We start from the raw sequence: 14,408 nt of genomic DNA on the forward strand, positions 1-14,408 counted from the left end.
CGGTCCTGTCAGGTGATTCTGTCCCTGACAGTCATTCTTCTGCGTCATAAATCAGTGTTCAGGAAGAAGATCCACCAGGATGTGATTCACACTGCGATGTAAAAGCACTTTGAGTCGTCAGAAGTCGAGAAAATAAATATACAAGCTTAAATCCATTTAGCATTTAACTAAAGTACATTCGTTAGTATCTGAAAATTGTAGACAGAGATTATACCTGGCTTGCAATGATGTCAGATTTTTAAGCTTTGATATGATTCTAGTAAAAATCAAAACAATATAGATACCTAGCGTATGGACGACAGTTTCACTCATGGCCAAGTGGGCGGTTCCAGCAGTGTGTGACGTCACGTGAGAACTGAGAGCTTTTAGAGTACACAGATGTGAGTTTACTATTTACAGTAGTAGTGATGACATAGGGAGGCATTTTAAACACACACACACACACACACACACACACACACACACACACACACACACACACACACACACACACACACACACACGGTAGGAGTGTAATTTAAAATGGAGTGTCTTGTATCAAATGACCGTTGGCATGTCACAGAATGAAGTCATCTCCTCTTATGGTATGGAATCCATACAGCCAAACACCACACACACACACACACACACACACACACACACACACACACACACACACACACACACACACACACACACACACACACACACACATACACACACACCTGTCAGTAATGGGAGTTATGTTAACAGTACAAAATAAACCTTGGTTGTTTCATGCATAATAAATACAATACTTGTAAAAATGTATTTTCATTATCTTTTTGTCAAATTTACAAAATGCTTATGCCAAAAATTCAAACATAAATATCTCCTAGAACCCTAAATTAATATATCCATTTAGGGCTGCACAGTGGTGCAGTTGTTAGTGCTGTTTCCTCTCTGTGAGGAGGTTCCTGGTTTGAATCCTCGTCTGTCAGGAGTCTCTCTGTGAGGAGGTTCCTGGTTTGAATCCCCGTCCTTCAGGAGTCTCTCTGTGAGGAGGTTCCTGGTTTGAATCCTCGTCTGTCAGGAGTCTCTCTGTGTGGAGGTTCCTGGTTTGAATCCCCATCTGTCAGGAGTCTCTCTGTGAGGAGGTTCCTGGTTTGAATCCCCATCTGACAGGAGTCTCTCTGTGAGGAGGTTCCTGGTTTGAATCCCCGTCCTTCAGGAGTCTCTCTGCATGTTCTCCTCGTGCATGTGTCTCTCCGGGTACTCCGTCTTCCTCCCACAGTCCAAAGACATGCTCGTTAGGTTAACTGCTCTCAACTGCTCCTCTCAACCAATGACAGCTGGGATCAGCTCCACACCCCTCACTACCCCGGGAAAAGCTGTATTGATAATGGATGGATGTTTTGACTACAGACAACACATGTTTTATTACACTTAAACATCAACATCACGTTAAGATAAATTGACTTAACATCATTGATTCTGTGTGAGGTGTAACTTTGGTTGTATCACGTTGGTCCGACTCTTAATGTTTACTATTTCACTAAAGGACACTTCAGCACGTTGAAGGTTGGGGGGATTTGAACCCCGCAGGAAGCTCTAAAGGTTAATCTCTTCCTCGCTATGACAAACTATTTTTAGAGTGTTTATGGGTTGGTTTTGTCCAACAGTCGATCAACAGCATCTACAGTTTCTGAATCTGATTCCACGGCGGCAGTTTCCAGGAAGTAGTCCCGTTTGGAGAAGCACTGACACACGAACACACACACACACACACACACACACACACACACACACCCACACACACACACACACACACACACACACACACACACACACACACACACCCACACACACACACACACACACACACACACCAACCCGCCAACATCTGGGTTGGCAGACAATATATTTATTTTGAGCTGAGGAGAAAGTTTACTCCACAGAAAGATGCTCTTGTTTTTAAAATAACCCAAAATCCAGGTAGGAAAGGAGACATTTTTGGGCCATTTTTGCATTAATTGGACAGGACAGCTGAAGAGAAACAGGAAAAGTCTGGAGTGGAGAGTAGGGGGACGACATGCAGCAAAGGACAGAGGTCAGATTCAAACCCACAGCCACTGTGAACGAGGACTATTGCATCCGTTCATGGGGCGCACAACATAACCGCTAGGCTCAGGCACCCCAATAGAGAACAAAATTTAAAGTAAATATTGTCTTTAATGTAAAGTTGCCAACATTTTCCAAACAATCTCTGCTATATGAATGATCGATAGCATCAAAAAGTAATGAAACTAGAAACGACAATCACTCCCATGATTCCCCGCCAGCCTCGACGTCGTCTTTTGTTATTGTTTGGATTGAGAGCCCCCTGGTGGCGGACTTTACATAATGTGTGTTTAAACTTACGTACCAATAATATAATGAGTGGAATCAAAAGTCATTTTGGATACATTGGGATTCAAATTTGATGTCATAATAAGATGCTTTTGCAGATTATAAAATAAGTAGGAACACCGGGTTGACTTGTATTGGAGCCCTAACTTGCTATCACAGATAAACAGAGTGAAATAAAATTTATAAATGCTGAAGCTTAGGGCTAACGTAGAGTTGACATTTTGGACTGGTTTATATGACAGATGATGTGGATGTTGGACCGTTTGTTGTGGGTGGGTATAATCCTGCTCCTGGCTGTTAAAACAGAATGTTGTTTTATTTTTGAGATCCCTTCACCAGACATCAGACTCTCCCTGATGACATCGCAGATCTCTTCACAAGACTTTGACTTTACATTTCTTATAATATAGATATTAAACTCAAACCATTACACACATGGACACGTGCAGAAATTAAACACTTGAAGACTGCAGGAAGCTCGCTACATCCGGAGAAATCTTAAGTACTCTTTGTTGTGTCCTGCGGTTTTGAGGTCGGGACAGTCTGTCCTCAAACCTTCAGTCATTTTTATGACTGAGCTGGGTTTACAGGGTGAACCTCCGAGCAATGTTTCTATGTGCTAAAAATACCAGCAGCGTTATGCCATGAGGATCATCCTCTCAGGTTGGTGTTACCCCACCCCTGTAGGACTTGACCGCAGAAGTGTACCCTGTTTTGATAGAAAGGACGAACCCTTCAGAGGCTATCCTCAGACATTGCTTAAGTCTGAGCGTGCACAGTTGGATCTTCTCCGATTGAGACACCCTCACACTTGCAGACTAAATATTCGATTGGGTTTTGAGTTAAATAGAAAAGTAATATTTCCCAAAATCCATCAAGAGTACCAAGACAACAAGCTCTTTTCACAATGCAGTCCAGTTCTGGATTCTGACAGAGTCCCGCTCAGATCAGGACCAGGCCTGTTCTTCACTTTATTGAACACTGAGCTGGAGGATCTGGAAACCTCACTTCACCAACGGTCCCCTGAGACCAGATCTTTGGATCGGTACCTCCACCGTTGGCCATACCCTCACCATGTGAACTGGGACTGCAGCTCTTCCTTTAAGACGGTTCTCTTAAGGACTCTGTGCCGAACATTCTCGTGAGGACTGAGAACCAGCTTCATGTTGGTGAATTTGTGTTCACTTTTCTACTTTGTGACCAAGAGAAATAGTTCCAAGCGTTGAAGGAAATTAATGACTTGATGGCTTTTTGTAGATAAAGAACTAAAACATCAAGATCAACTGTTGACTTCCCGTTATTCTTCAAAACCAGACTGCTTTAAACTGCTCAAGAAGACAGCACAACATCTTACCTGAACTATTCCTGTGCTCGAACCAATGCTTTGGTGATAACTGGATGACATTTTTTCTGATTTGTGTGGATTCACGTTTGGAATATGAGAGAGTTGCTTCTAGTCCCAGCGAGGCAGAAGAGAGAGCGGATCACCAGCCTCCCTTCTCCTCTCTCCTCCCCCTTCCCCATCACCTCCTTCTCCATCCAAACCTCCAAAAAGTTCCCGTTCTTCCACGTGGTCAAATGCTGCAGGTACAGCTCAAAGTCCGGCTGGGCAGTCTCCTCTGTTTCCATGGCCAATTTTGACTTTAAACGTCTATGTTTAAGTAGACTGAAGTAGCTTGTTTAGATACAGATGATGCCCTTGCTCTGCAGCTTGATCACCATGTCGAAGCAGAATGGTTACTCTTTCAAATGGTCCAAGAACTGTTCAAAAGTACAATTTCCTTGAGTTCGGTGAATGCATCTCTAGGTTTTGTGTTTTCAGGTACGAGGCAGAGAACGCCTTCTTCTCCAGTCTGAAGTTGACCGACTTCAACATCATCGACACGCTGGGAGTTGGAGGCTTCGGACGTGTTGAGCTGGTATGATCACAATAGATGAAACAATATCAGATTAATTTAACTTGAACTGAATCATCATCAATCAATGATACAAGAGAAATCGGATGCAGATTTCCAACTTAACTAGTAGAAACACTGAGCAAGATGTTTGAAAGTTGTCAACATTTTAAAGGAGCAGTATGTAACTCTGACACCCAGTGTTTAAAATGGGTACTGCAGTCCAAATTCAAAACATTGTAGAGAACTGTCTCCTCCCGCCCCCTCCTCTCTAGAGTGGATGCTCAATCAGGTCACCATGTGGTGGACTCTGAAGCTTCAGTGTTTATCCAGCTCTGCATGGGTCTGTAAACCTTTCTGTGTTCTAACCTCTCTCCATTTTTCAAAAGCATCTCCAATATTGATCCTAGTTTGAGCACGTTTCTGCTCGTGGAGCTTATTAGAAACATGCAGAGGCTTTTTAGGTCGGGTACAATCACTTCTATCTGAACCACTTCTCTTGCCCACTTCCATCGCTGCAACACCTGTTGACCTGATAACTGCTCTCATATCTGACAAACCGAGGGGTGTCCAAAATGGCCGTGAGGGGGTGCCTTTAAACCGCCTATCTTCTCTGGTCCAAACAAATCCAGACCACAGTCTATTCACTGTGCTTGTTCACATCTGGGTTGTAGAGCAAGGAGAGGAGGAACATTAACCAGAGATATAACCAGAATATGGCTACAGCCCTAACTAGTCATCAAATGTCATCACCCTCACTTAGTGCTGACTTGTGAGGATGATGACGATAAACCATTTGTTCATCTAAACACGCACATCTGTGGTTTCAAGTTAGTCTGAGATTTAGCATTTGTTTGGCATCAGTTCGATGCCAGCTTTAAAAAAAAAACAGATTCAGATTAAAGGGTTTCAGCGTAAAGTTTGAGACTAGCTTCAGGCCGTACTACGCTAGCTGTCCCTCCAAGTCCTTTTCGTAGTTCAGAAATCTGCTCGGATGCTATTTGCAGTAACTTTCCAGTAAAGTATCAGTACTGGTAACTGGAAACCAGTCCTCGTGATTCAGAGTCTGGGCTCCTGGCCCTCTCTGTGGCTTTGTAAGGAACTTATATAACCCAGAAAACTGCAGTCAAACAGTTTGGTTCAAATTTCCTACTTGTTTCTCATTATGCTGCAGAAGAATTATAATGTGTTATTCATAACAATTGTCTTGGGTATTAAATGTCTGTCCCCTAATGACTTTATTCATCTTAACGAGTTTATTTCAGACTTAACGAGTCTCTCAGATCATTAAATCTTCAGCAGAGCTTTCTTTGCATCGTTTGCAGTTTTATTGGATTTGTTGATTGCATTAATCCCCACAGTGTACCTGAGGTGTGAGATGGAAAAAGCAGAAGGGGGGTGGAGGGTGGGTGGGTTGTAGCGGGTGGTGCATTGCAGCCACAGTGGTTAGGTTACTTTGCCGCAGAAGGCGTGGCTGGAGGGTTACTGAAGGTCGAGGGGAAGCCCTCCGGCGGGTTTGCCCAAAAGCAGGAAGGAATCCCACTCAGAGACTTCCATCGTGCCTCTGGAGGTATTTTTAGGTGATTCGTCATCGTGTAACTCTGATCTGAGGAAAACACTGACCTCTGATCCGCAGACTGCCTGTCTGACCCCGATCATAACTCTGACACTCAGGCAGACGCAGGGGCAGGGTTTATTTATGCACTGCACAGTGTTTTCACTTTTTATGTAGAATGTGTTGTTTTGTCTTCAGGTTCAGCTGAAGAACAAGGAGGCGAAGACGTTCGCCATGAAGATCCTGAAGAAGCGTCACATCGTCGACACGAGACAACAGGAACACATCCGTTCTGAGAAACACATCATGACTGAGGCGCACTCCGACTTCATCGTCAGGTCAGTCCAACAAGCATCATCATCATCAACAAAAGTGAGGGAACATTCAGCTTTGATGCACAACATTATAAAAATGTGTCTCTCTGAATGTGCTCTCCTCTTCTGTTTCTGTTATTATTTGGATCATGTTATTGTGTATCACAGGTTTCCTGTTTGTGTTCAGGTTGTACCGGACATTTAAAGACAGTAAATATCTCTACATGCTGTTGGAGGCTTGTCTTGGAGGAGAGCTGTGGACTCTCCTGAGAGACAGGTACACATTTAAACATTATCAAAGCCTTTCTGCACTATTTGGCTTTTCCACCCTCTGCTCGTCAACAAATGTGCATTGTACATGAGGGGAGGCATACAGCAATGTGTCTAACAACATTCAGTTGCACTCTGAGACCTTCGGTGGGCACTAAAGCCCACCAAACCAAATAGCTATATGTTATCTCTTTAAACAAATCAAAAAGCCTTCTCATTGTCTAACTGTTTTTTTAAACTATTTTAGGGGTTCATTTGAAGACTCGACCACCAGGTTTTACACGGCATGTGTGGTTGAGGCCTTCGCCTATCTGCACGCCAAAGGCATCATATACAGAGACCTGAAACCTGAAAACCTCATACTGGACAGCCGGGGATACGCCAAGCTGGTAATTTCATACCATGTACATAAAGTAACAGCAGTACTAATGTTAGCATGCTATGCTAAGCTGGAACAGTTTGTGTTTTGTTTCACAGAAAGTGTGCAAAAGAAAATGAGAAGAATTATTTAATTTGACTTCAAACTATGAACGTTGCACTTAATTCCACAAACACAAATGCATTTGGAAATATCCAACAAATAAGCACAAAACTGAAAAGTTCAGTTTTTTAAACTAGTCATTAAGGGACCCTCTCCACGACAGGGAAATAAATCAGGACTTAACAGAAGTTTCTTACCGTGACAAGTGGTGTCACCATCTTTTAAAAGTTTTAATAGAATTTGCTTTAAATGTCAGCCTGTTAGCTTGTGCTATGTCTTGAGTACAAGTGGAGATTCTGTACGGACAAATGAGTTAAAGAGAAAGTCAATAGGACACAAGAAATCCAAGATTCTGAGTTTTTATGACCAGAAGTATCAACAGAAAAGTGTCTTGAGGAGAGGTTGGGAGACACCAAGCCAAGCTTGAGATGCTTCACTGGTTCAAGACAGTAAATCGTTTTCTTTACCAGGTGGACTTTGGTTTCGCCAAAAAGATTGGTGTCTGTAAGAAGACTTGGACGTTCTGCGGCACGCCTGAGTACGTCGCTCCAGAGATCATCCTCAACAAGGGTCACGACGTCTCCGCAGACTACTGGTCTCTGGGTATCCTAATGTATGAGCTGCTGACTGGCAGCCCTCCATTTTCAGGTCCAGACCCGATGAAAACCTACAACATCATCTTGAGAGGCATCGACATGATCGAGTTCCCCAAGAAGATCACCAAGAACGCCGGCAACCTCATCAAGAAGCTCTGCAGGTAGAGGCCACTGTGTTCCCGGGCAACTCTGATGAACCACAGAGTCATAATTTGTTCTTTTTATCTCTGAATTAATCCTCAATGTTTGTGTGAACAGAGATAATCCCTCAGAGAGACTCGGAAACCTGAAAAACGGAGTCAAAGACATCCAAAAACACAAGTAAGGGAGATGAAAGGAAGCTGGTATCTGATTGGTTGTTTCAGTCCAGAAGTACAGTATAGTCATCACCTGACTTTCACTTTTCATTTCAGTTCCTTTAATTAAAAGGTAAGGCTAAAAGATCTCTCCTTCTCTGTTCAGGTGGTTTGAAGGTTTTAACTGGGAAGGTCTGAGGAAAGGAACTCTGACTCCGCCCATCACACCTGATGTGAGTTGAAATAAACCTTTGTTTTATTTCCCCCATAAAGAAAGCCAATCTCATGTTAGACCTTTTTTGACATATGACCACCCGGGCTGTAAATGTGTTTTCTATTCATCAATGTCATCTTAACAACAACTTCTGTTATGTGTATATTACCCATGCGATTGTCGCTAGAAAGATACAATTCTTGTAATCCCTACCTTGTAAACCATCTCAAGATTCGACCAAAACAGCAGCCACAATCTACACATCTGTCAGACCTACCAGTCTTTCTGATTAGTTTTTTTTAACGGCTGAAGGTATACAGTTCTCTTCCAGCCCTAATTTCCCAACAAAAACGGTCCTACTGCATCGGTGAAGGTCCCCACGATCCAAATCCAGAAAAATATTTAATCTAAATACATACCATCCATAAAGACGGATGGATTGCTTCAAAATTTCCATCACTGTCATTTCACCAATCAGGACCTAACATACACTGTTCTTAGGCTACTTTAGCCAATGAGAGCCTGACTAGAAACAGAACTGCAGATGATACAGATGTGTCAGTTGAAAAAGGAAAATAACGCTGATAATTAAGCTATAACAGATTAACGGTTGGTGATGCCCAGCTCGGAATATTACTGTTTGTACTTCAGCATTTCCTCCAGTATGTCAAGAGTTAAGTTCCTACCTTAAATTTTAGAATAGGATTAAACCCTGCGTTGTCTAGTCAAGTTTTAAATGTGTTAAACTCAATTTTGTTCTTTCCAGGTTTCCTCTTCAACTGACACAAGTAACTTTGACAATTTCCCCGAAGACACAGAGGAGCCGCCACCAGACGACAACTCTGGATGGGATTACGATTTTTAGCCCAGTACATAGTTAAACTTTCAACCCGACGCTCTACAATGTGAAATCTTGGAGGAACAATAATGGTTCACCAGGCTGAACAAAGACAAACTTTTTTCAAGCATTTTGGATCCTGTGGGAATAGAACTCCTAATGCTTTGAGAGGGAGCCGACGGAAAAGAACTGGAGTCCTGTCGTTGAGCAAACTGTTCAAACCATCCAGAGGAATTCTGAGCTGAAACCTGAAAACATCTGAGAGCTGGAGGATAAGGTGGTTCAAGTATGAGACAATCAATCTCGTCTACAAGTTTTACCTGTTTCCAAGAAATGGTCAACTTGTTTATCAATTCTCAGAGAGGGGAATGGATCCTGGAAATATTAGAAGAATTAATGCCGAATCCAAAGGGGTTCAAGTAAGTTGTTGACTTTTGTGACCTGGAAAAGTCACTCTACCAACTCCAGTTAGACCCCTATCAGAACTCTGATGTTTTTTGAACAAGAGATACTTGTGCCCTGATGAAAGGATAAGTGCTCAGTGAAGACACCACTCATCCCAGTTATGCCCCTTTACCCTACTGATAAGTTACATAACTTAACTTATGGCCCTTAGCTGCCACTGCAACCAAAACAGCGATTCAACAGACCCAGGCTCCATTTCCAATCGTTTAGACTGATGGGCAGCAAGAACAAGGACATCACCAGGGTTGTCGAGTTAGGGAACCTCCCTTCACTGGTGTTTTTCGCAATTAGTCCCACTACACCTTGAGAAGGACGGTCAGTGAGTTCTGACGTCCCAGAGCCTCCCCCCTCCATGCTAGCTCTCACCAACCACCGTAACCACACACAGAACTTCTATATCTCAACTACCCTACCACATGGCCATCACAGCCCAAACAGCATTGCCACCTTTAACAGACCTAGGCTCTGTGCATGCTAGTTCCTTAATGCTGAGTTCAATGCTGCAAATAGATTCCTTCAACTGAGAACACTGCTGATTCCTTGTTTAACTGCAGCAGGACCTTGGGTATCTCCACCATTCAGCAGTCATTCTCACTGTAGAGGTTGTTTTGACTCCCCGTAGATTGCAGCAACTCCCAGAGATGATGAGTCCTTTGAATGCTGCGAACTTGACCAACATTCAGCACTCCCAACCACAAAGAAGGTGTTTTAACCTGGAGCAGGGTTCTTTCAGAGGTAAAAAAAAAAGGATACCATGAATTTACTTAGACCCTTGTCCCCGCTGACGAAACATACCAAGTATTTTTAAATCCCATGAGAAACGTCCTAGGGGGAAAGCAGCTTCCTTGAGAAAAGACATGCTGATACATCAAACAAGGACATCCAGCAGATGTCGCCTATGACCTTATTTTTTTCCCCCATTGCTTTCATGCTTAGGATGCATACTCTTCACCAAATGCACTTTTTATGAAGCAGCCAAAAGAAAACCAGGTCAGGATAGTGGGTCAGAGGAGAGATACTTGCAGCTATCCGGTTTCTAACCACGGAAAGGATCTTAAACGGTCCCTTCAAATGTCACTTCATGATATTGGAGACTACAGCCGTATTTTTTTAGCAGCTCATTGGAAGCCTCAGCTCCTGTCAAGTGTCCTTGATCCCTGGCTGATTCATGACCTTTCTCTCCTTAGAAGAAGATTTTAAAAGACTGCTGCCCATCCTGTGGTATCTGCTGTTTGTGGTTCACATTCTGGAAGCAGTTCAGTAAGTCCTGGGGGCTTTTCCCAGGTTTGACTCTTCAAGCGCAGACTAGAGGAGATGCAGTTGCCAGATGAATCCCTGGTCCAAGTAGCAAACTATCTCCACCGACCTCGGAAGACAAAAGTGAACTTAAGAAAGGAGACGGGAAGGAAAACTCTAAGTCACCATGATGCCTTCACTTCTCATTTCACTTTTGGGGAACTTAAAATCCAAGGACTGAAGGACAAAAAGGTTTGTTTGTAGCAGCTGTGGTCCTCCTCCGTCAGTAACGCGCAGTGATCTGATCATTTCTACTTTAACTTTCCTTTCTACTTTTCCTTTTGTTGTGAATCTTTGGATCAAAGCATGACAAAATTATTTTGTATATATTTTCCAAGCCTTCCTACACATTTTTGCACACACCTACAAACACTCCATTTGCACAAACACATACACGACTTTGTTACATTTCTTAACACCATTTCTTTTCTTGGTTTGTCAAAATTGAGATCATTTCATGACTGTTTCTTTTTGGTTCCAAACCTCTGAATGAGGATCCACATCTTCACATTCTTACAGTAACTTCACAACAAATCTTGAGCTGAAGATCGTGTGCAGTCTTCAAAGTTTGTATTCTTCCGCGTAAAAAAAAAGATTTTAACAGAAATAAAAGGAGGAATTTGTTTTGTATTTCTATTTTGTGGCCTTTTGTAAAAGCAGCTGATTGTCGTTGTTTGGTATAAAGACTTTGTAATAGTGCTCTGAATTTATTGTGATATTTTTGTAAACTGATCAGCGGTGTGTCTTCTGTGAGCTCTGCATGAAACCTATGAAATTCATGTGTTTGGTTTTCAACTACAGCAAAGTTTAAAAATAACAACCAAACAGGCAGAATGTGAAATGTATTAATTTAGTCCAGAGAAAAGTCAGCATTTAAACTTCACCACCATACTCTGGAAAAACTGCCTGGTTGAAACGTCATTTATTTTGAAAACAAAACGATCCTTAAGTGATTTTAAAAAATGTGTTTGGACCAGAAGTAGAATAATTTAAAGTTTATGTTGATTATATTTTGTGAGTATTTTATGAGTTTGTGAAACGAAGCTCGCGTGTCACTGATGTATTTGTATATATTGGGAATATAGTGCTTTATAATGTGCCTGCCGTTTGTAGATTATTATTATTAGTAGTAGTACTACAGTGGTTGCCATGGTAGCTAATGAAATGTTCTGACTTTCTTGCTCTATCAGTTCAAAAAGCTTTATGGGCATGACTGTTAACACGACAAAACAAAACCTTTTTGCCAAAGCAGGTTGATCTGTTTGAAAAATAAAGTAAAAAACTAAACTAAACTTTTGTCCGTATTCTATGTGTTTTGTTTGAATATTTTTTTTTTTTACAATTTTACCAGTTAGGATGCAGTTTAAAATGCAACATGCCATCAGAATACTACATTATAAGTACATTTTACTTTTTCAACAACAGAAATACTATTTGGTTGATGGGCCTCCGCTTGTTTTATCCGTATTTACATTTTTCAGTAGGTTCACATCAGGTTTCCTACGTAGGCTTCCTTTAAGTATTTACAGGGTTAGTCATAGATTCAACTCAGATGAGGAAACCACCTCTCACCCCGCACAGCATGATTTCAAAATGGGACCTCTGGATGATTCCCAGTCATATACTAATATTAATCCTGGTTGAATGTTGCAAACATGGCCGATGCTGTTGACAAAAATAATATGCATGTATGTTCAAAAGCGCTAATAACTCTAGTTTTCATGGATGAGCTAGGTAAATGTAAGCTCAAACATTAGCATTAAAAGAAGCATAGGCTAAGCTGAAAACAATTTGAAATGTTTTTTATGTGTTTGGGATTGAGTAAATGGGATTTGCTCGTTTCCATGTGTAACTCAGGTCACCTCCTTTAATTTGGCAAACATTACATCTACCAGAGAGCATTTGGTCAGATATCATTTTACTTTTATCCACATGTACACCTCGCTTCTTAGCAGACAACACAGTGTTTCTCATACACTTGATTTACGCAAGAACTTAATTGAGTTTGGCATGAGTAATATTCTCTTTCCAAACACAATGGACACAACCCAGAGCTTCCTAACGTGAGTGTTTTCAACCTGCTTTGACACATCTTCGTAAACTTTTAAGAGAAGTTTTTTTATTTTTATTGTTTATCAACGAGGAACCCTCTCACAATCTATCTTTGCTGCAGTACCGCTCTCTGCCTGAACCGAATGAAGTGCATCGGTAGGGGCGCTGTTTCGCCAAAACTCACATTTGATTAAATAAATTGTGATGAATTAAAAAAATCATGAAAATCAAGGAAAATGAGAACGCTTCACAATAGTGCATGTTATCCTTGCACCAGGGGCCATCCTCCTAATCTTTTCTGTATCGTTCCCAAGTTTATCATGCGTTACAGATTATGAAACACAGCCTGATGTTAGTGCCTTCTTGTATTTAAAGGAAGGTCAGCAAATATGATGTCTGAGTCAGGGTTCAAACTCAGAAAAATAAAACAGAATACCAGACTGCACATTGTGCACTGTTAAATGTTAAACACTGAGTAACCACTCTCCCTCTGGCCCAGGTCCTGGTTCTGGATCCTGGTACCGTTTGACAGGGTGCGAGCTGAAAGGGATTGTGGGATTTCTATGCAGATCAGCCGTAACAACATGGAGACATAAAGTTCCTCCTCTTCCTCCTCACACTCAGGAGAATGTGGAGGAGGAGGAGGAGGAGGGTCTCAGACCTGCTGTCAGACTGAACATGAGGTGTCCTCCAGTCTTCACTTCTCTCTTCTTATTTAGACACTACTAAGAGACGCCCCAGATCTAAAACTGGATCTGAACTGGACCCAAATAAGAACTGATGGTGCAACAAAAATCTGAACAACAAGCTGGACTCTGATTTAATTTTTTGGAAGCTCTTTATCAGGTCCCATCGTTTTCTTATTATGATGTTTAAAATCTGTCTGATTCTGAATTTATAACCCTTGTTCATTTTCATTATTTATTTTCTTTCCTTTTCTGAAAAGCCTACCACGTACAGTTTATAACGTTAATGAATAGTGATCAGTTGATAATACACAAATTAAATAAAAACATGTAAATGAAAATGCACACATGATTACCAAAAATTAAGCTGCTCAAGATCAATAAAAAAAAATACATTTCTGCTTAAAATACAATTCTACAAAACAGTCTCAATATTAGAAGAATACATGTTTAATGTTAACAGATAATTTGCTTCCTCTTCATGTCAACATCTGTGTGTGTCATTTTCTGAACGTCACTCAAACGTTTTCTATAGTCCTGCGTCAGGAAGTGAAGGTCTCTTGTAGTTCTCCCAACTGGCCGCTAGGTGTCAGTATGTGACCACCCTTTGCTTTAATTCACGTCTAAAACCTCCTTAAAACTCTGTGTTTATGGATAAATATGATGAACATTCAGATGTTTTCATGTCATGTTGTTGTTATTTTAAGAGTTATGTCGTGTTGATTCTGTTCTTAGAATTAAGACCGGAAACAAAGAGCTCTGTTTGATTTCTGGATAAGGAAAATGAAGCTTGATAATTCTGGCGATTTCGCTTTTGTACACTTCGTCAACAAGACTTACGTTTTATTTGTATTTTTCACAAATGTAAGTGTGATTCTGATGAATTCGGCGTACTCACAAAAACGAAATTAGCAGCAGTTTATGTGATTGACCTGTTTAGGTTCAGTTTTGCTTGGCCGTAAAGCACCGATAATATAAGTAATTTAAAAGGTTTTCAGGATTATCTGAGAATCATTTTTAATGCCGAAATAATTGAAAGACCAAACTAATTCAGATAAAGTGTTAAGGTCATTTAAAAACATC

General features: G+C 41.2%; 1 protein-coding gene and 1 non-coding gene across 3 annotated transcripts in view; one reads left to right on the forward strand and one right to left on the reverse strand.

Moving 5' to 3' along the window:
• The window catches only part of LOC110001947 (cGMP-dependent protein kinase 1), a 58,196-nt gene extending 46,317 nt beyond the window's left edge, over positions 1-11,879 (forward strand). For both annotated transcript variants that reach the window (XM_065949639.1, XM_065949640.1), the window contains exons 10-17: positions 4,190-4,286; positions 6,016-6,155; positions 6,319-6,408; positions 6,649-6,790; positions 7,353-7,639; positions 7,737-7,799; positions 7,941-8,007; positions 8,755-11,879. In XM_065949639.1, the coding sequence (XP_065805711.1) occupies positions 4,190-4,286; positions 6,016-6,155; positions 6,319-6,408; positions 6,649-6,790; positions 7,353-7,639; positions 7,737-7,799; positions 7,941-8,007; positions 8,755-8,853 (985 nt within the window). In that variant the 3' untranslated portion in view covers positions 8,854-11,879. The remainder of the gene's footprint in view (positions 1-4,189; positions 4,287-6,015; positions 6,156-6,318; positions 6,409-6,648; positions 6,791-7,352; positions 7,640-7,736; positions 7,800-7,940; positions 8,008-8,754) is intronic.
• Positions 11,880-12,870: 991 nt separating this feature from the next.
• On the reverse strand, positions 12,871-12,980 carry LOC114921727 (U6 spliceosomal RNA). The gene has a single exon (XR_003810039.2). It is a non-coding gene; the product is annotated as a U6 spliceosomal RNA (small nuclear RNA).
• Between the last annotated feature and the right edge of the window lie 1,428 nt (positions 12,981-14,408).

The sequence above is a fragment of the Labrus bergylta genome, chromosome 21 (genome assembly GCF_963930695.1).
Source record: "Labrus bergylta chromosome 21, fLabBer1.1, whole genome shotgun sequence".
Lineage (NCBI taxonomy): Eukaryota > Metazoa > Chordata > Actinopteri > Labriformes > Labridae > Labrus > Labrus bergylta.